At 34.2% G+C, this 20,039-nt stretch overlaps 1 protein-coding gene across 5 annotated transcripts in view; it reads right to left on the reverse strand.

The window, feature by feature from the left end:
* AOPEP (aminopeptidase O (putative)) overlaps positions 1–20,039 on the reverse strand; it is a 490,524-nt gene that overhangs the window by 104,529 nt on the left and 365,956 nt on the right. For all 5 annotated transcript variants that reach the window (XR_004229430.1, XR_004229431.1, XM_031937724.1 and 2 more), the window contains exons 12-13: positions 9,679–9,741; positions 8,947–9,021 (exon numbers count right to left, since the gene is read on the reverse strand). Coding sequence is in view for 3 of the 5 variants with exons in the window: in XM_031937724.1 (XP_031793584.1) it covers positions 8,947–9,021; positions 9,679–9,741 (138 nt within the window). In the remaining 2 variants the exon portion in view is untranslated. The remainder of the gene's footprint in view (positions 1–8,946; positions 9,022–9,678; positions 9,742–20,039) is intronic.

Raw genomic sequence — 20,039 nt, forward strand, 5'->3', positions numbered from 1 at the left:
GTAAATTCCTGTTGAAGCCATTCAACAAAGTATAACTATTTTCAAATCATTACTGTTTAGGATGCTTAGATACTTGTTTATTACTAAATGATACTTCTGTAATTCAGAAACTCTATGTCTGTGGTTCCCAAAGTGTGGTTGTTTCAGAGAATCCTGGGTGTCTTAGATCCTTTCAGAGGCTCTATAAATTCAAAATTAGTTTTTAATTTCAAATATGGTAAATATCTAAAAATATAACCCATAAATACAAATTCTTTGGACAGATCCTCAATAATTTTTAATGGTATAAAGAAATATAGAACAAAAGTTTGAGAATCACTGCTCTATGTGGACTAAATGATTAATATATTTTGATAGTCAATACTTCCTAATGGGATCTTGTCCAAAGCTTTAATGTGAACAAATTTCTTAATTCTAACCAAAAATAAACCAGCATAAGTCAAGTTTCTTCATTTATAAAACAAAAGCTTTGGACTGAATTGGACCCTTCCAGGGCTGACATTCTATAATTTTAACTGCCTATTTATTTGGCCAAAGCAAAAAATTCTTAAATAATATTAAGACAATAGGATCTAGTAATTCCACAATTTATTTAGGTTCTAATAATTTGGCATAATCCACATTTAGTGTGATTATATTTAAAAGCTGGATAGTGAAATCAAACATTTTAATTGCCAAATTTGAGTTCTAAACTAAATATTATATGTAGAATATACATCATTAGCAAAGCACATTTCTAGAGGTTTTTCTCCTTTGAAACATAAAATTTTTAAAAAAGACAAAATTCCAGAGGTCAGAATACATTACATTTTAAAATCATGCATTAAAATATTTGTCCCACATGAACACAAGCATAAGTGATACATGCCACTGGGCTTAACAATAGTTTCCCAATGTCTTTTCCCTAAAATGTGAGATAAATAGGAAATAGTGATAAATCCTAAACTATTGGAGGATAATACTACAATACAGTACCTTATTAGTGCCATCAACTAATAAGCACAAATATCAGTTTGTGAAAATTCTTCAGATGAGAATAATTGCCAAATAAAGCTTTCTGCCACAGTAATATAAGAAATACTTCATTAAAATAACTAAAAATTTCTGGTATCCTCCTGCTCATCCCCTATAGAGTTCTTGTGTTTTTTTTTTTTTTCTGTAGAATTCTTGTGTTTTATATTTAAAAAAAAAAAAAAAAAAGCTTTAATCTTTCATTGCATAGAATAGATGGCAGCTGGTATCAAACCTGCTGTTATAAACAGTGATAAAAAAAAATTATCTGCATCCTTTCAATTGTTTTCAAGCATTTCTAATTTTAAAATGGGTATCTTACACTGGTAGTCCATGAAAGGAACTAAGGAGAAGCCATCATATTTTCAGGCATTTCTTACTGTCAATATCTAGAAAATAAATTTTATCTCCCCTGACTTTGGTATCTAAGGATTATCCAATAGCCATTCAGAAGCATAGTGTTATTACTAATGAGCATAGTTTAATGTGTCAACCAACATTTCTAAGTAAAGAATTTTATAAAAATACATTTTATTTGCATCATAGATATGGAGAAAATTCTACTCCTGGTTTTCCTAAGAGTGACTCAAAAGTAGATTTTGGTGATTGTATGTTCCCTATTGTGATCAGCATATGTTTTTAAAACTGTGCTCCATCTGGTACTTTAATAGTATAAGAAAAGATATATTCTTAGTAGTGTGGCAGTGGGTCTGATATTTCATAGCAATTCTCTCCAGACCCTGCTTAAAAAGGGACAACAGAACAAAGGTTATGTGAAATCTGATCCAACTAAAGCCCTGGTAAAAAATAATTTCTTAAATATAAACTTGTCAATTTGTTGTACAAAAGAAAAAGCAATCACAAAAATTAAGTGCTTATCAAAAACAAAGTAAATTAACTTTTTTTTGGGGGGAGGAGAATACTACCAGATAAAATAAAATGGACCACAGAAAAGCAGAACACTACTTTCAGAAATAAAATTATAAACTATGTAATAACATATCATTATTTTTTATGTTTTTGTTTTTATTTTTTTTAAATTTCTGTTTATAAAATGCTGTTTTCCTATCATCTTCAAACTTTCAATGAACTGTGGGAGAGAAAGAACTAACTATATAGAGAAAATAAGGAATTATTGCTAACTAGAGGATTTTTCCCCCATTAAAATCCAAAAAGCATTTCTATGAAAATCTGGTATCAATAAAAGTATTGTAAGGTAGCACTATACACACACATAGTGGATAGGAAAGTTTACTGAGTAGTAACACTCACAAAGAGAAATTACCACACCCAGTCCCTGACAAAGCCTACATTGATACTGCATCATTAACAAAACACATAAGATCGTTGGTGATTCTATTTGAAACTACAATGAATCTAGCAAATTATTCCAAATTGAAGACACTTGGTCAAACACTAGGTGAAGTCCATCGTCAGAATTCTTGCTTTGCTTTTTGGCTGATGATTCTGGAGTTTTAACCATAACTCATGGTTGCTGATTGATTTATTGATTGTTGATGGTTTCTTGCTGTTATGGGTTTAAGTAAGCTACTTCGTCTTACTAAACCAGTTTTCAGGAAGGAAATATACAATATAAAGAGTGGTTTCAATTAGTATCCAAAACTGGTCTTCAGAAATCACGAACGGAACATAAAACGAGTCTTGCCAACCAACAAATCACAGAAGAATAAAAACACAAGCTGTGTTAATCTACTTTAAAATTTCAAAAAAATAGCATTATACACTTTTTAAAATCTTAGAATAGATTTTATAATTATTAAAGTACTCATTCTTATAATGGACAAAATCATAAAAGTAATGACGGTTGTTATCACCAAAAAACAAAATCCAAGCTATTTGTATTTTTAAAATTAGAAACTTTCCCATACAGTTTTAAGAGTCTTATTTAAAGACTACAATTCAAAGAATACAGAAAAAGTAAAAAGAAGATAAATAAAAGGCAAAACATTGATATGCTTCAGAACCTAGAAAGGACCATCACCTCCAGGTAAATATTTTTAAGAACTAACTTTAAAATTCTATGAAGGGAGATTATCTTTCAATCCAAATAAGTGATTCAAAGATCGACAAATACCATAAAGTACAGACTAGAGGGGTGATCTTATAACAATCTCCAAGCCTCCCAAACTTTTATAGCAATCTCTCTCAGGATTCTCATTTTTGATTCTTGCTATTTCAAGGAAAATTGACTCCATGTTTAAAACTTCAATGCTAATGTTTACAAGTATTTAGTGGGACTAAATAACAAAGTTCCACTTTAAAGGACATTTGCTGAAACACATCTACATACAGCATCTTCTGTAACTTATCTCATAAGTCTGGACATACAGACAAGAAGATTTGAGTTCAAATCCTTAGATGTCTATTTACTAGCTGCATTACCCTTGTCAAGTCATTTAATTGTATCTATTTCAGTTTCTTCTTCTGTAAAACGGGGACAATAATGGTTCCTACATCACAGGATTATGGTGAGAATCAAATGAGATAATCTCCGTAAAGTGCTTTGCAAACTTTACAGTACTATCTAAATGATATTTCAACATGGGGCAAAATGGTGAGCTGAGAATCAAGACAATATTAGGAAAGCATATTATCAACATAAACCACATATTATTTTTAATATCATTCAAGAGGTTGGTGTTAATATTAAGTAGCTAAACATGGGATTCTTACCTTTCCAATATTAACAGAATAATCAACAAATATTTATTAAGTACCTACTGTGTTCCACGCACCAGGAATACAAATAACGGTCCTAGCCTTCAATAAGCTTTTGTTCTATTTGAGGGAAACCATGCAAATATACAGAAAAGTAAATTCAGGGCACTAAAACTTAGAGGACATCTGGAAAAGCTTCCAATAGGAGATAGCACATGATCTCAGCTTTGAAGGAAGCTAAGAAAATGAGGAAGAAATACATTCCAGGAATGGAAAATGAAAGCTCAAGAAAAGACACAGAAATGAGAAACATATAAAGAACAAAAAGCAAGTCAGGCTGGGTGGAATGGAGAATGCCCGAAGCTATATTTGAAGGGCTGAAAAAAGCCAGAGAAGTTTGCATTTCATTGCTGTGTACTAAAGGGAACCAATGGACTTTTCTGGGCAAGAGAATGACATAATCAAATTACTTTAGGACCACCACTTTGGCAGTTGCATGGGCAATGGGTTAGAGAAGAGAGGGGGAAAAAATTGAGGCACATAGACAAATTAGAAAGCTATTTTCAATAATCCATGAGATTATGAGGGCCTGAATAAGGATGGCAGCTGTGAGTGGAGAAGAGGATGAATAAGAAACATCTAATAGAAGTATTACTAATAAGATTTAGCAACTGAATGAATACAGGGGCAGATGGAGAAAGAACTACTTAGGATATCACTTTGAGATTGGGAACCTGAATGATTAGAAAAATGGGGATACCCTCAATAAAAATAAGGAAGCTTGAAAGAGGGGAGTTTTATGGGGAGAAATGATGAGATTTGCTTCAGACATAATGAATTTGAGATGTCTACTAGATATCGAGTTAGAAATGCTTAATAAGCAGCTGGTAATGATGGACTGAATCTCAGGGGAGAGACTGGGTCTGGAAGTCACCTGCCTAGAGATGGTAATTGAATGACCCTATTCAATGTTAGGCAATAAATGCTACAGCCAGTAACTGTACACTTGTTTAGTTTTTATTTTAAGAATTCCTATTCCTTTCTAGAGATGACTATAATTTTTATGAAAATTTCAAGTTTAAGAAAGATAAAGGCTATTTTTAAGTCAGAAAACTGAATTCTATCCCATGTTCTAAGGGCATAAGTGGAGATATACCATACTTCAAGTACTCCTTAGAATTAAAATCCTTAGAAATTCTGAATAAGTGACATTCTTTCAAGGTAAAACTGCTTTACTCCAATTGTTTTGTCTCAGTCTTTGACTATAGTGAAGAATTGTATTATCTCTGAATGGATATAAAAATGGAAGGGGGAAAAATACAGGAAAATTGTAATTATTAAAGACTGATTATATATAAAGGGACTCCTGTTTATTTCCAAAGCCAATTTACTAAAAACTATCGAATGAACAAACGTGTGAATACAGTTTATAAAATACGGCTATCACTGCTGTCACTTAACATTTATTTAACTTTTTAAAATCTTTATCTTAATAATTTTGTTATCTTCATGTCTATGTTCTTCTCTATCTTCCCCCTAGTAAATGTACTTTAAATTAAATGAGATCCTAAAGAAGTAAAAAAGGAAAAATATCAGAAAGAAATAATGCCTGAATATAAAAAACTAAGAGAAAGAGAATTAAAAACAAAGTGCAAAATTCTAACTTATGTAGTGAATAAGAAAAGAAAAATATGAAGAAAAACTATAACAGAAAGAAGATAGAAAATGGAAAATAACTGAGAAAGACATATACATTACTAGGAAAAGAGAGGAAAAATCAGGGAGTGGAAGAAAAAAATTATATTTTATATATATATATATATATATATATATATATATATATATATATATATATATATATATATTACCCATATGTGTATGCATATATAGACAATATATCTGCAGATGGATCTACCTAATTTATCTAGAAATGGGTTAAATGGGAAAATGAAAAGGACAATATAAGAAACCAAAAATAAACTAACTTTTCAATTCTTGCCTAACAACTGTATCTTACTTAGGAAACTCCATTTTACGATTTTAGTCCTCTAGGCTTTGCATAGCAACCTCAAAACTAAATTTTTCTTTTTGCATTTCATGTAGAGAACTTGCTAAGTACAAATATCATGATAAGAGTAATCCATGTCTGCCATTTGTCATCCTTGAGTTTATTTTTAATTTTAAGTTTATGTTATTTTTAATATAATTCTTTGCCTAATATCCATATTTATATTATTCTTCCATTTATGTATTTAAAAAAAACACAAATATACCCACAAACAAAGGACAGTTGTCCCTTGGATTTTCCCCCCATTTATATATAACAGTTGTTAATTCGCTGTGACACACAAATTAGTAATAGTAGAACTCTCCTGTGGGAGAGAAAATGTGACTCTCTCAATAAAGAAAAATCACTAGGTAATGGATTTGATCTTACTCAGTCTTCAATGGAAGCTGAAGATAATGGCCAAGCGCTTGGGAGGTGAAATAAAATAAGGGAAGTAATTAAACAAATGGATGTATTAACCAGATATAAAATAGTATCTTTCAAAAACAAATATAATTAATTTCTTACTTTATGAGGAATGAACAAAAGCAGTAATGCCATATTTTTAAATGCTAGAAAGATTATTTTTGCTTTTAAAAGAATAAGTTGACTTTACTTGTGACAAAGAATATCTATTTAAAGGTTATTTATGGAACGAAACATGAAGTTTAATGTAACTAGATATCATAATAGGTTCAAAACCTATGTCAAATGCAACACACAATGCTTTGATGTGATACAAATAACTTTATATACTACGCAAGACTATATTTCAGAAGAGATCTTCAAATAAGAATATACTGGACTGCTGCTAAAATTGGAGGACATGGATTCAAATCCCATTTCTAATAGCAATATTTTTCCCCCAAGTCGTTTAAACACCTTTCCACTCATTTCCTACATTGTAAAGTGAGGAGGTTGAACTAGATGGCTTCTGGGGTCCTTTCCAGTCCTAGATCTAGTATTCTATAAACTATCTGAAACATTAGGAGGTCCTTTTATGTTTCCACAAAAATTAATAATAACAAAAATTCCTTCATTATTACCTTGCCCTGGAAAGGCATAACTTAGCTACATATAGCCTCTGTCCCATTCTTCAGTGGACAAAATGCTGAGACAAAATGGTATATGAATGCTTGGGGTTTACTCATGAAGAACGGCTCAATGCAACATATTTTATTACAACTATTATCATCTACGTGTCTAACCCTCAAAGGTGCTTGACTCCCTTACCTCCATAAGGAGGCTCTATGTCACTCTTCCTTTCTCATAAAGCTTTGGGAGTTATATTTAAGAATATCAGCCATATTTCACTCAGGAAGAGATTTTTTTTTTTTTTACCCATAAGGTACATCATAATCCAAGCTTTAAAGGATGAAGGGAAAAAAATAAGAAATAAACAAAAACTCATAAAATCCTTCATGTACATTAAAATGAAAAAAAAAAATCTCAACTCGGGTCACTCTCACCCTTGCAAGTTTCCAAAGAGACAATTTTTTTTTTTTTTTAAATAAAAGGGTTACAGATTTTCTTAATTCTATTTCAGAACAAATCTAGGTCTGGTATTCCGAAAACAAAAGCAAAAACAGAAGCAAAAAACCCAACACCCCCCCCCCAAAAAAAAAAAAACTTTTTCCGTTACAACAATATTTTATGAATCTGGGAACATTTTATCTTATAGAAAATATTTTGGACACATTTTTGGGGGGAGAAATGGAGTTCAGACAAGTATTTTCATATCATATAGAAAAACACAAAGCCATCACCTATCTGTTATAAAATCTATTTGCTTCATGGCTTCTATTTTGTTATATTGTTATAAAACTACTATTTATTTACTTCAAACCTTCTATTCTGAACAATCATCTATCACATTAAAAAAATCTAAACAAAAAGTTTTTTTTTATAGAAACATCTTGGCATACAAAAAGTAGAGACGCAAAATTAAATCTGGAAACATGTATATAAAGGTTTCTTTGTGTCTGCAGCTTTTTCTTCTCTTACTAGCTAAGGAAAAAACTTGTCTGAATCATCGAAGACTAACCTAACTCCCTTATGCCCGAAAAAACAAAGGCGTTACATTTTTCACACCTGAATTTTTAAGTCAGCAATTCCAATGTATTTGAAAACTGCCAGATTGATGCTTAAGTACCTTGGAATTTTCAGAATTACATCCAGAACAATGTGCTTTGTGGACATTCAAGAACAGCACAATGCCCATACTAAGGCAAGACATCATAGAAGTTGGCAGCCATGTTATCAGCAAGAATTTGGCTACAGAATCAGCAATGATTCATCATACATTCTAAAAGGAGCAAAACAACACGCAGTACTATTTTAGTCCCTTGATTCTATCAGGAATCAAAACCAGAAAAAATAAGAAAATGTAAAATATATTGTATATGAATTTCCAATGTGTGAACAACATTTTCAACTTTAAGTTACCATGCGAGTTTTAAGATTCTGAGGATTTCTTGAAAAGAAAAAACGTCAAAACCCAATACATCACTTACCTTCTATTATACATAATTTAAGACATGAAGAATTGTCTTAAAAGTTATTGGATGTTTCCCTAAAAATATAGGGAATCTAATTGTCTGCATAGTGTTCTAATTTCTGCTTTAAGACAGCCAACTTTTTCTTACTGTAGAGTAAGAAAAATTCCCTCTAGTACTCCCAAAGTTTACAAAAGTATTTAACTTTTTCTTAAATTCAGCCCTAGAAGGATTCTTGAAAATACACATCAGAAGTGTGTGCTTTAACAGTGTCAACAATGCCTTCACAGTGTCAACAATGCCTTCACAGTCCTCATACCCGCACTCTAGGTGTAATATAGATATACTACTTATTGAGTTTATTCTTAAGAATCTTCTTCAAAATTTATTTCAACATTTTAAGTTCCAACAGTTATGTGTAAAATGACTTCGGAAAACAAGTTATTATTTCATAGCCTCATTAAGACTGCTACATTCCTCCCAGTCCCCTCCCCCCAACACATTCAGAGCGCTCTATTAAAAACAGGAAATTAATGATTATCAGGACTCACAGTCAGTAAGTCCCAGAAAAGTAGCCTCACAAATTAAAAGTACTCTGCATTTTAAGTTTAGTTGAGTCAAGTGTTTCTTCCCTGCAGTGCCCATCATCGGGGAAAGTTGATGCCAGATCTGATTATGGTTTATTCCGAGGCAGTCGTGATACAAGACCCCTACCTTTTCAAAAACTTCTTCATGCTCCCTCCTTCTTCTTTTCCTGGCTCTCAGATTAACTCGGATCCATTTTGTGACCTGAAGTTCAAAAACCATAATGCTTTAAAAGAAAAAAAAAGGGAACGCGGGGCCTGAGGGCCACCACTCAGCATGAGTAAGAAAGTGCAAACAGACTTTGAGCCCCATTTTTCCATTGCTTCACCAGCGAAGGACACGCATAGTCCCAGCCTGGAGAGGCACGCTCTTAGAAGAGTCACTTGATTAGTGTCTCTTTTCTTTCCTATCTCTTCCCAGTACAGAAATCGTCTTTCCACCCCCAAAGAATGGAAACTCTTTTAAGTTCAGCGTTAAGTTATAAGCTCCAGAGAAGCTTCAGGATACTTGGTCAAAGTGCGGGGAGAACGGGGGAGATAAAAGAGACCCGGGGCTCTTTGACTTCTGATCCAAGGCTCAGATTTATTAATCTGCTCACTAGCTCTTGAGCAATTAAGTCCCCCTCCCCCAAGAAAAGGCAGCATCTTAATCACGGCTGATCTTTATTACGCTAACCCTGGAACACAGAAGCAGACCTGGGGCGGGGAGGGGTGGGGGAGGAGGGGTTATGCATCTCTGAGTGCCGCCCCCGCCGCACTAGAAATGCGGGATGGGATTCGAGAAACCGCAGGGGAAGAGGGCGAGAGGATGCCCGTGGGAAGCCGGCTTGACGCCGCGCACGAAGGCAGTTTTTCCTCTCACCTCATCATTTACTTGCTGAACAAGCCGACTCTCCGCCCAAGTCTGAGTTTCTCCTTGCAATGGCTAACGGGAAGAAGAAAAAAAAAAGTAAAACAAAGTGCAAGTTTATTTGAGGTGGTAATAGCTACGCGAGCGGGGGGCGGGGGGATCCCCAGGTCTGACACTCCCTAGCCCCTCACCCCTTATCCCAAAGCCCCACCGTCTGCCTGCTCCTCCGGTTCTCTCTCCTTCCACCGGGTATACCCTCCCCCAACCTATGTAAGGAAGCGACAGCCCCCGGGGCTCGTCGGCGTCTCCCCAGCCTCTCCGTGGCGCTCCGAAGCCCCCCGGGCACCGCGCGCGCCTGGCCCCTTACCTCGCGGCTGCCCGGTGCAGCTCACACCCCGCGCGCAGCCCATGGCGCACGCGGTTCGGGCTGTAGTAGGTTGGATATTTTCTTTCTTTCTTTTTCTTTTTTTTGGGGGTGGTGGGGGTGGTGGATGGAGGCGGGGAGAAGGGCTTGGCATCGGCTCGCCCGGGCTCTTCCCCCTCCCCTCGGGTCCACAGTCTCAGAGGCGGGGACGGAGCGGCGCCGACCGTACCCCCTCTCGGCCGGCGCTGAGCTGCGGCGGGGGCTCGTTCGGAAATGAAACACCTAAAGGGGCTGGGGCGGGGGCGAGGACGAGGGGGGGCCCGGTGCTCGAAGATGGGGAGGAGGCAAGGGAGGAGCTTGCCTTAAAGGTATAGAGGCTGCTTTGGTGGGGTGTCCCCACCCCTGTCTTTTTCTTTATCTCTCCCAGCTCCTCCCACCACCTCCGAGTACAGGTTCTCTCCGGCCCCGGGACCTGAAGCTTTCTCTGGGTCTCTAGCCTTTTCATATAGTCTCCCTACTTCACCTCACCTCACCCCTAAACTACCAGGCCTAGAATACTTTAATGTTCGTCCCACAGACCGGGGTTTACAGACCAGCCCCCAAACCACCCTCAAACACCTCGATGTCCGTCTATCCTTAGATCAAAAACTAGTTTACGGAGTTTTCTTCAGGAACTAGAATATGTTGAATATTTAAGACTTTTTTTCTGTAGCCCCTTGACCTCTAAGGAATCCAGACTAATGGCAGGTGAGTTCCCAGGGGCAACGATAAAGTGCTTTTTAAAGGCCGAGAAGCCAGTTTGCCTTCTGCTTACCACCTGGGTCGCTTACATTACTTATTGCAACTCAGAAATCGTCCTTAATGAACTCCAGACATTTGTTAAATGCAGGTTGAACAGGATGGGTCCTGTTTGACTTGAGCAGTAAAGTAACCCAGCTTTTAAACTGGTGTTGCAAATTTGGATACAGTCTACATTATAAAACAACATCAACGAAGACCCCCAAGGTTACTGTAGCTGGTAAAAGGAATAGTCAAAGTATATTTTTTTCATATTTAAAAAAAGAAGTTGGCACTGGGTATATAAAAGTTTTCCTTATGCTAGTTGTTTTCCTTACCATGAAATAGTTTTGCTTCATTACTTCCATGAGTTTTGTTATATTAGTGCTAGAATTCTGTATATGTGAAATATAATGGTGCCATCTATAGAAGTTATATGTATTTTACTAAGGGCGATGAGGGCAAAAGGAAGAGGTAAGTCAAATTTTCTCCTTCTAATCTTGACAGTATCCCTTTAACTTTATCACATTTCTCTAAAGAAAATCTTTTAACCCTCCCCCCCTTTTTTTATTACTACAACATCTTTCTTTAGAGATCAAAAGCCTTAGATCAAAGCCAAGATCAAACTCCCTGCTTTAAATAGAAGCAACATTGCCATGAAGTAGTTTACACAAAGAACTTCTTAATGGAGACATCACAGTAGAAAGTCTTATTTCATCCCTTTAGTTCATATTCACAACAGGACTACTTAAAAGTACATTCATGATGCATTTCTATCATGAAAATATACAACAGGCCTGCCCAGAGGGATAGTGTTTTACCTAGAGTTTCTGTTTTCAAGAAGAAAAAAATCTAAAATGCTTCTAGAATGATATAAAGTAGTTTCTAACCACTTCACATAACTTGATGGTTTAGGAATATTATTCTTTCAATTCAATTGCTAGTAATAGGGTAAAGGAATAAGCATGTGCGTGTGTGTGTGTGTGTATACAATATGTGTTGTGTCTATTACATAAATATATATACCTACTATATGCCAGGCGTTGTGCTAAGTATTTTTAAAAAAACATTACCTCATTTCATTTTCACAATGACCCTATAAGGTAAGTGCTTATTACTATCTCCATTTTAAAACTGAGGAAACCCAGGCAAATGTTAAGCGACTTGCCCAAAGCTACATAGCTATTCTGTGATACTACCTGAAGACTTGGATTTGAATTCAGTTGTCCTGATTTCCAAGCCTAGTTTAGCCCAGGACACTAATAGTTTAAAAAGATATAAGCTTTATTAATGGTTAACTCTGGGCCATAGATTTAGAGCTGGAAATAAGTTTAGGAAAGTGAAAGTCAGAAAAATTGTGACTTGTTCAGTGTCCTATAGGCTACTTGCTTTAGAGGACCCTGGTCTTCTGACCCTAAATCTAGTACTCTTTAGATCAATATTGATTAAGTGTTTACTATGGCCCAGTCATGGTATTTGGAAATACTTTAAAAAGGCAAGATTCAGTTCCTGCCTTCAAAAAAATGGCTTTCTTGAACTATAGGGATTATTTTGTCCACTAGAAAGAAAGAGTTAATGCAAAAATGTATGCATTCCAAATACATACACTTGGGTCAGAAAAACATTATAAACAATGAGAAACATATTTGTATAACTGGAAAACTACTTAATTTTAAATAGGTAGAGAACTCTTAAGCACTCAGACTTTTTAAGACTACTTATGACAGTTCAGGATCAATAGAAATCTATTGTTGGCAGACTTTTCCTTCTACCCACTACAAGTTTATTCTCTGACTTCAGCTAGACTTAGGAATTCCAATGTTGAATGATTCAATATAGATACACTAAGATTCTTCCATACAAACACACCCATTTTCCATTTTAAAAGGTTCCGTTTTTTTGGCCCATCAACATTTTTTAAACAGAAAGAATAAAAGAAAAAATTACATAACAGGAGCCAAAGAAATTTCTGCAAATTAATCTTACAATTGGTTCTAAAAATAATTGGAGGAAGGGTTTTTCCTTCCTTGTCAGGTATTTTATCCAAATCTAGTTTCATTCTCAAAATATAATACTCAGATTCATATAGACAAGGCTAGTTGCAGTATTAAGGAGTAACAGTGAAATTATTGGAGGCTTTGAAAACTAAATTTGAGATCTGGACTTTTTTATCTTATCTTCTATTATTACTTTGCCCACCCTCTCTCAATGACATCCAAAATGTTTTGTTTGTACATCCCCAAGTTAGAAAATATATGCAAAAGTGGAAAATTCAGGATGAACTAAAGATAAAATAAACAATCATTTAAAATTATTAGTAATATGAAAACATTTTGTTCTCACTAAAATATTAATAATTAATAAGAATTATTATTAACAAATAACAATGATGGTGGATATTGTTCATATTTAAGTGAAATAAATAATTGAAAATGCTTTATTATTTTTGAAAAATAAAATTTAAATGTCCTGAGGGACAGAAAAGACAAATAATTGATAGTAATTAAAATGAGGATAGCAACACCTACTTTAGAGGGCTATCATACCAAAAGAGAAAATATGGATGAAGTGCTTTGTAAAACTTAAAAGTACTCTATAAATTTTATTTTATTTTTAAAATTAATTTTAGTTTTTATTACATTTTAAGTTCCAAGTTGTCTGCCTCCTTCTCCACTAAGCATAGAGAAGACCATTTGATACAGATACAGATAGAGAAATATCTATCTATGTAAATCACACTATGTATACTTCTATTTATCAGTTTGTTTGTTTTTTCTGGAGGTGGATAAGTGCTTGCTTTCCTTCATAGATCCTTTGATTCATAGATCCAGTTGATTTGAATATTAATAATATTCAAAATAGTTTAGTCAGTCATTCAGTTATTCTTCAAAAAATATTGCTGTTACTATATCCAACTATGTTGGTTCTATTCATTTCACTCTTCGTTATTTCATTCAAGTCTTTCCAAGTTTTTTTCTAAAACCAGCCTGCTCATTATATCTTACAGCAGAGTAGTGTTCCATCGAAATCATACACTACAACTTGTTTAACCATTCCTGGAATATTTGGACATTTCCTTAATTTCAGTTCTTTGACACCACAAAGAGCTGCTATGAATATTTTAGAACATATAAGTTCCTTTTTTTTTTTTCCTTAATCATCTTGGGAAATAGACCTAACTGGTATTGCTGGCTCAAAGGGTATATACATAGTTTATAATGCTTTAGGCATAATTTCATATTGCTCTCTAAAATGGTTGGATCAATTTACAATTCCACCAACAATGAATTTGTGTTGCAATTTTTCCACATCACATCCAACATTTGTCATTTTCCCCTTTTATTATTTAGTCAATCTGATAGATGAGATGGTATCACAAAGTTTTTTAAATTTGTATTTCTCTAATAAATAATGATTTAGTGCATTTCTTATATCATTATATATAACTTTGATTTCTTCTTCCAAAAGCTGCCTGTTCATGTACTGTGATCTTTTATCAATTGGGGAATGGCTCATTCTTATAAATTTGACAAAAAAATTTTTATTTGTGAGATATGAAGTCTTTATCTGAGGAACTATCTATATATTAAAAAAAATTCCCCCAATTTTCTGCTTTCCTTCTAATCTTCGATACATTGATTTTATTTGCACAAAACTATTTTAAGGTAACCAAAATAAATTTTAGTGATTATATTTAGAGAAATTTTTGGTTGAAAGATACATAATGCAATTTTTTGAGCTATGTAATAATTTTTATTGAAACACATACAATTAAAATATGGATTATATCAAATATATGGGTTATAAATCAGTGAATATAGTAACTTCTTTGGAGTCATGTTTCTCTATGTAGACATTCACCATGCAGAATATGAAAACAAGTAAAAGTGAAATGTCTGATTCCAGCTCAGCAGAAGGTTTTCAAAAAAAGAAATACATTTCTCCTTCTTTATGGATAGTATCATACGTAAATTTCTTACTCATGTTTGGATCATTTAGGCCACGTTTTTGTATAAATGGGAGGAACGGCAATAAGGCATGTTAGAACCTAAGAGTTTAGGTAAGGGTATATGGTACAATAAGGCTAAAAGATTTTACCTGCCAAATGGAGAGTTTTAGATTTGATCTTGGAGCCAATTGGAAAACCACTGGAGTTTACTTTTCACAAGAGGGTGACATAGAACTGCACTTTGACAAATTAATGGGGAGAATGGGATGCAACCCATTTTCCTATTCTCCAATTGTTTTATCACACAACTATTTGGAGTCATACCACAGAGCCTTGGGGAACAGAGGCCCCCACTATGGAGGCCATGCTTTTTTTTTTTTTTTAACCAAACTTGAATAACTGATTGTGTCTTAAAATGAAAGAAACAAAGGAAAGATGTTATAGTCACTACTATGATGTAAAATGTGGGAGTTGGATTAGGTGATCTCTAATCCTTTGATGCCATTCTAACATTTTTGTGTGATGAATGTTAAATAAGAGATGTAGTTCTGAGATGGAAACATTGTAGACTCAGCTCTAAGAATTTCTTTGTGTAATTGATGGAAAACTTTAACTTGTGTGGTGCTAATTTTTTTTACTAAGTATTATGAGAGAACTAACCGTATTTAGAAGGCTCCAGAAGTATAGAGCTTAAGAAGTATAATTTGCATCTATCCAAATACACAAACAGATGGATAGACAGTCATTAAGTATTTATTAAGAGCACTCTGCTAAAGGCTGGGAATACAAAGAAGATCAAAAAACAGTTCTTGCTCTCGAGAAGCTCACAATCTAATGGGGGAAACAATATGTAAATAACTAAGTACAAGCAAGCTGTATGCAAATAAATTGGGAATGATCAATGAAAAGAAAACACTAGAATTAAGAGGGACTGGAAAGAGCTTCTTGTAGAAGGTGGGATTTTAGTTGGCATTTGAATTAAAGCAGGGAAACCAGGGGGTAGAAGAGTGAAAGGGAGAAGTGAAAACATTCTAGGCTTGAGGGACAATCTATGAAGATGGAGTTTTTTGTATAAGGAATAACAAGACAGCCAGCGTCACAAGATTGGGAAGTAAATTGGAGAGAATACGGTATAAGAAGACTGGAAAGATGGGGTGAGGGGTTTGGGTTATGAAGGGATTTGAATATCTAACAGAAGGTTTTATATTTGATAGATAGACAGACAGATAGGAAGGAAAGGCAATAGGCTGTAGTGGAATGAATAGGATTTTGGAAGGACCTGGGTCTAAATTCTAACTAGATCATTTCACCTCTATTTTCTCAACTACACAATGATAAAAATGTCTGCCCTGCCTTGCAGGATTGTATAAGAATAACATTTCATAAATCTTGAGCATTATAGAAATAGGGACTGTTACTTGTGTCTTTTTGCCAAAGCTTTACAATATTATTCCCATAGCCATCTTTGGCAGGTTATTAGAGAGATAGATAAAAACTAGGAGCAGAGTAGGATGACTAGATAATAGATTTAGAACTGAAAGACACCTAAAAGATCAACAAGACCTTCATTTTATAGAGGAGGAAACTGAAACCAGGGAGAGCAAGCAGCTTACCTAGGATCACACAGCAAGTGAGTATCTGTAGTAGGTTATGAATATCCCTGCCTGCCCTGTCAAAGCGGGGGAGGGGAAACAAAACTCAAGAGTTTTAATTTTCCGATCATTAAGCAAATTTTTACAAATAAAGAATTTATATAATTTTTAAAATTCATCATGCTGACTAGAAATAAGGTATATGAAGTCACCATTGCCTTTACATGGCTTCAAATAACTACCAAGACTACCAAGAAAGTAAAATCATATATGACTGCAATAATCCATCCTCTGTCTCATGAAATTATGTAGTTGGCCACCAAAACAGCAATAACTATTTTGCTCCATCAGTGAAAGGAATTAATTTTCATGATTATACCAATGGTATATTCAAATTTATTTCTAGATATTTTTTTCACCCAAAAAATGCTGATCAACCCTTTATACCTTTTTTCTTTAAACTGGAGTCATTTTGTCCCACTTCCCCTTCCCTTCAAAGGAGTATAATTAGCAATTTTTAAATATACATATCACACTTCTATTAAGTGAGTGCATTCTTAACTGTCACAAGTGTCTAGAAACTAAATGTCATAATGAGATAGTATTAAAAGTTCAGACATTAGTCTAAGACTAAGCTTAGTACTAGCCAAGCATCTATTTTGTTCTGTCCATTAAATGCTGAAAAATTATGCCTTGTGTCTAATTTAAATTCTTCCTGTTATCTTTTAAACCCATTTAGTCTATCTAATACTGACTTCTCAGGAGATTGGATGTGGACAAACTAGAGGAGAAAAGAGTAAATTAATTGTAATTATTTATTTTAAGGTGGGGTCACTTAACAACTGTTTTCAAGTAGATTGAAGTCACTTTAAATATCTAATAATGTTATGTATTTTGTTTACATTACTGTTTTAAAATGCTTTATTCTAAAATAAATAAATAAAAATAATAAAATAAAATAAAATGCAGCATTCTGATAGAGATATGTTATAAAGAAACTGGGTCCAAGGAATTCTCTTGCTAAAGCAGTCCCTATATCATTAAAACTAGTTTGTTAATTAAAAAAAAAATAACAACATCAACAACGACAATGAAAAAAAAAAACCCTTTTGGTTGCTAGGAGCAACTGTAAATGCTAAGAGAAGAGCACTGAATTGAAATTTTAAGCAACATTGTAGAATAGTTAGCAGCCAAAGATTGCAGCTGAGAGAAGGGAGGTGGGAGGAGAGATGTTCCCTCTTTTAAAATAGAGCATAAAATTATTCTTTTCTGATTGGAAAAAAGTCATTCAGGTTTCACTCCATTGGCAAAGGAATGAAGTTATGTGCTTTGGTTTCTTTTTTTCTCCTAAAACATGGATAGGAGCAATTTCGTGGACGTCAAAGGAAGTGGCAGAAATTTCTATATGGTAAAGATTCCAGAAGGGCAGGATAAGGTCATTCCTTTAATTAACTTGAACAGCCTAAGCAGGTAAAAAGATCTTCTATGGCCAAGAAAGAGAGAGGCTGACAGCTGTGAGAAGCTCAAAGGATGCTTTTATTCCAAGTTGGCCTGGGGTCCCAGAAGCACTTATCATCCCCAGGAGGGATCTGATTCCAAGATGACAATATTGTACTTATATAGTGCTTTGCAGTACACAAAGCATTTTTTCTCACAATAATGTTGTTAGGTAGGATATGTATATATCAATATTCCCATTTTGGATATTTGGAAACTGAAGCTTAGGGAAGTTAAAATGACTTTGCCAACCATAATATGGCTAATACAGCTTAATGAGCAAACTGGGTCTTGAACTCAGGTCCTTTGATTACAAGTTCAGTGCATTTTGCATTGCTAAATATTGTCTCTGATTCAGGTGAGTTTGAAAAGAATCTTCTAATCAGGATTGGAGATAAGACTAGAGTTGGAATGTTACTATTAGAAGACCAAGTATAATTAATAGTTAAGGAGAGGGGAGAAAGGTATCATATTCCATTCAGTCTACTGCATTCTCTTGTCATTTTGAAAATAGTATTCCTTAAAAATACTGTATTATGATGTTTAAACAGATATCTATTTCTGACTCCTCTTGATTCCCTTTCCTCACTCCCTCCCCCCGCCAAAAGGAGAGAAGTATGGAACAGTAAATTCTAATTCTTTTGACTAAAGGTGTCAGATTGAAGTATGGTGGCTCAGATCATATGATCAAGACCCTTACCACCACCTGGTGGTAGTGTACCTTAATTGTAAATACAGTATCAGAGGAGAAAATAATTTACCAAAATCAAATATTCCATATATACTCATTTAAAATGATAATAGCAAACATCACAAAGGATGATTTTAATAAATACACTAATTGAATATTTCATTTCCATAGGGTTCAAACTAAAGAAAATGAGCTTAAACCACCTCAAAAAGTGAGTACTAGAAAAATTTAGATTACTGAAATATGGACTTCTAAATTAGATTTCAGAATACTAGAACACAGAGGCATTTGTAGAAGTTTGAGTTAAGTATGAAACTGAGAATAGTAGAAACACATTTCATAGAACGGTTAAACTTGGAATGATCACAGAGATTGTCTAATGTAAGCCTCTAAATTAGGCTTCTTTCCCTTTTTCCCTCTCCCCTTCTCCTCTATATAAATACACACACACACACACACACACACACATATACATATACATATATATATATATATATGTATATGTATATGTGTGTCTCTATCTAGCTATCTTTATCATAGATTCTTATGTTCCAGAATTTAAATATGTCCTCCAAGTCTAACTGTATTAAGTAACTTTGAAATAATGTCCTGGCTCTGACCAGGTCAAAATGATTTTCAACTAGTCACTTAACCTCTTCAGTTTGCTCTTCTGAAAAATGAAATTAATGAACTTGATGATGTCAAAGACCTCTTCCTATTCTTGGTTCTGTGGTCCTATAGCTAACTCTAACGGATGAGTACAAATAATTCTGTCTCTCCATCATAAAAAAAGGGAAATGGATCCACATGTGCAAAAATGTTTGTGGCAGCCCTTTTTCATAGTGGCAAGGAACTGGAAACGGAGTGGATGTCCATCAGTAGGAGAAAGGCTGAATAACTTATAGCATGTGAATGTTATGGAATATTATTGTTCTGTAAGAAATGACCAGCAGGATGACTGCAAAGAGGCTTGGAGAGACTTACATGAACTGATGCTGAGTGAAGTTGGACCAAGAGAACATTGTACACAGCAATAAGGTTATATAATGATCAACTGTGATGGACTTGGCTCTTTTCAACAATGAAGTGATTCATTGATTTTTCTTGTGCAACATGATAATTGTGGGAATATCTATAGAAGAATCACACATGTTTAACATATATTGGATTACTTGCCATCTAGGGGAGGGGATGGGAGGAAGGGAGGGAAAAATTTGGAACACAAGGTTTTGCAAGGGTAAATGTTGAAAATTATGTATATCTATTTCTCTCTCTTTATATATATATATATAGATATAGATATAGATATAGATATAGATATAGATATAGATATATGTTTTGAAAATAAAAAAGCTTTAATAATTTTTTTTTTTCTTAGTGAAGTGATTTAGGCCAATTACAATAGACTTGTGATGAAGAAAGTCATCTGCATCTAGAAAGAGGAATTAGGGAGTGAATGTGGATCACAATATAGGATTTTCACCTTTTGTTGTTGTTATTGTT

Source organism: Sarcophilus harrisii, chromosome 1 (genome assembly GCF_902635505.1).
Source record: "Sarcophilus harrisii chromosome 1, mSarHar1.11, whole genome shotgun sequence".
In the NCBI taxonomy this organism is placed as follows: domain Eukaryota; kingdom Metazoa; phylum Chordata; class Mammalia; order Dasyuromorphia; family Dasyuridae; genus Sarcophilus; species Sarcophilus harrisii.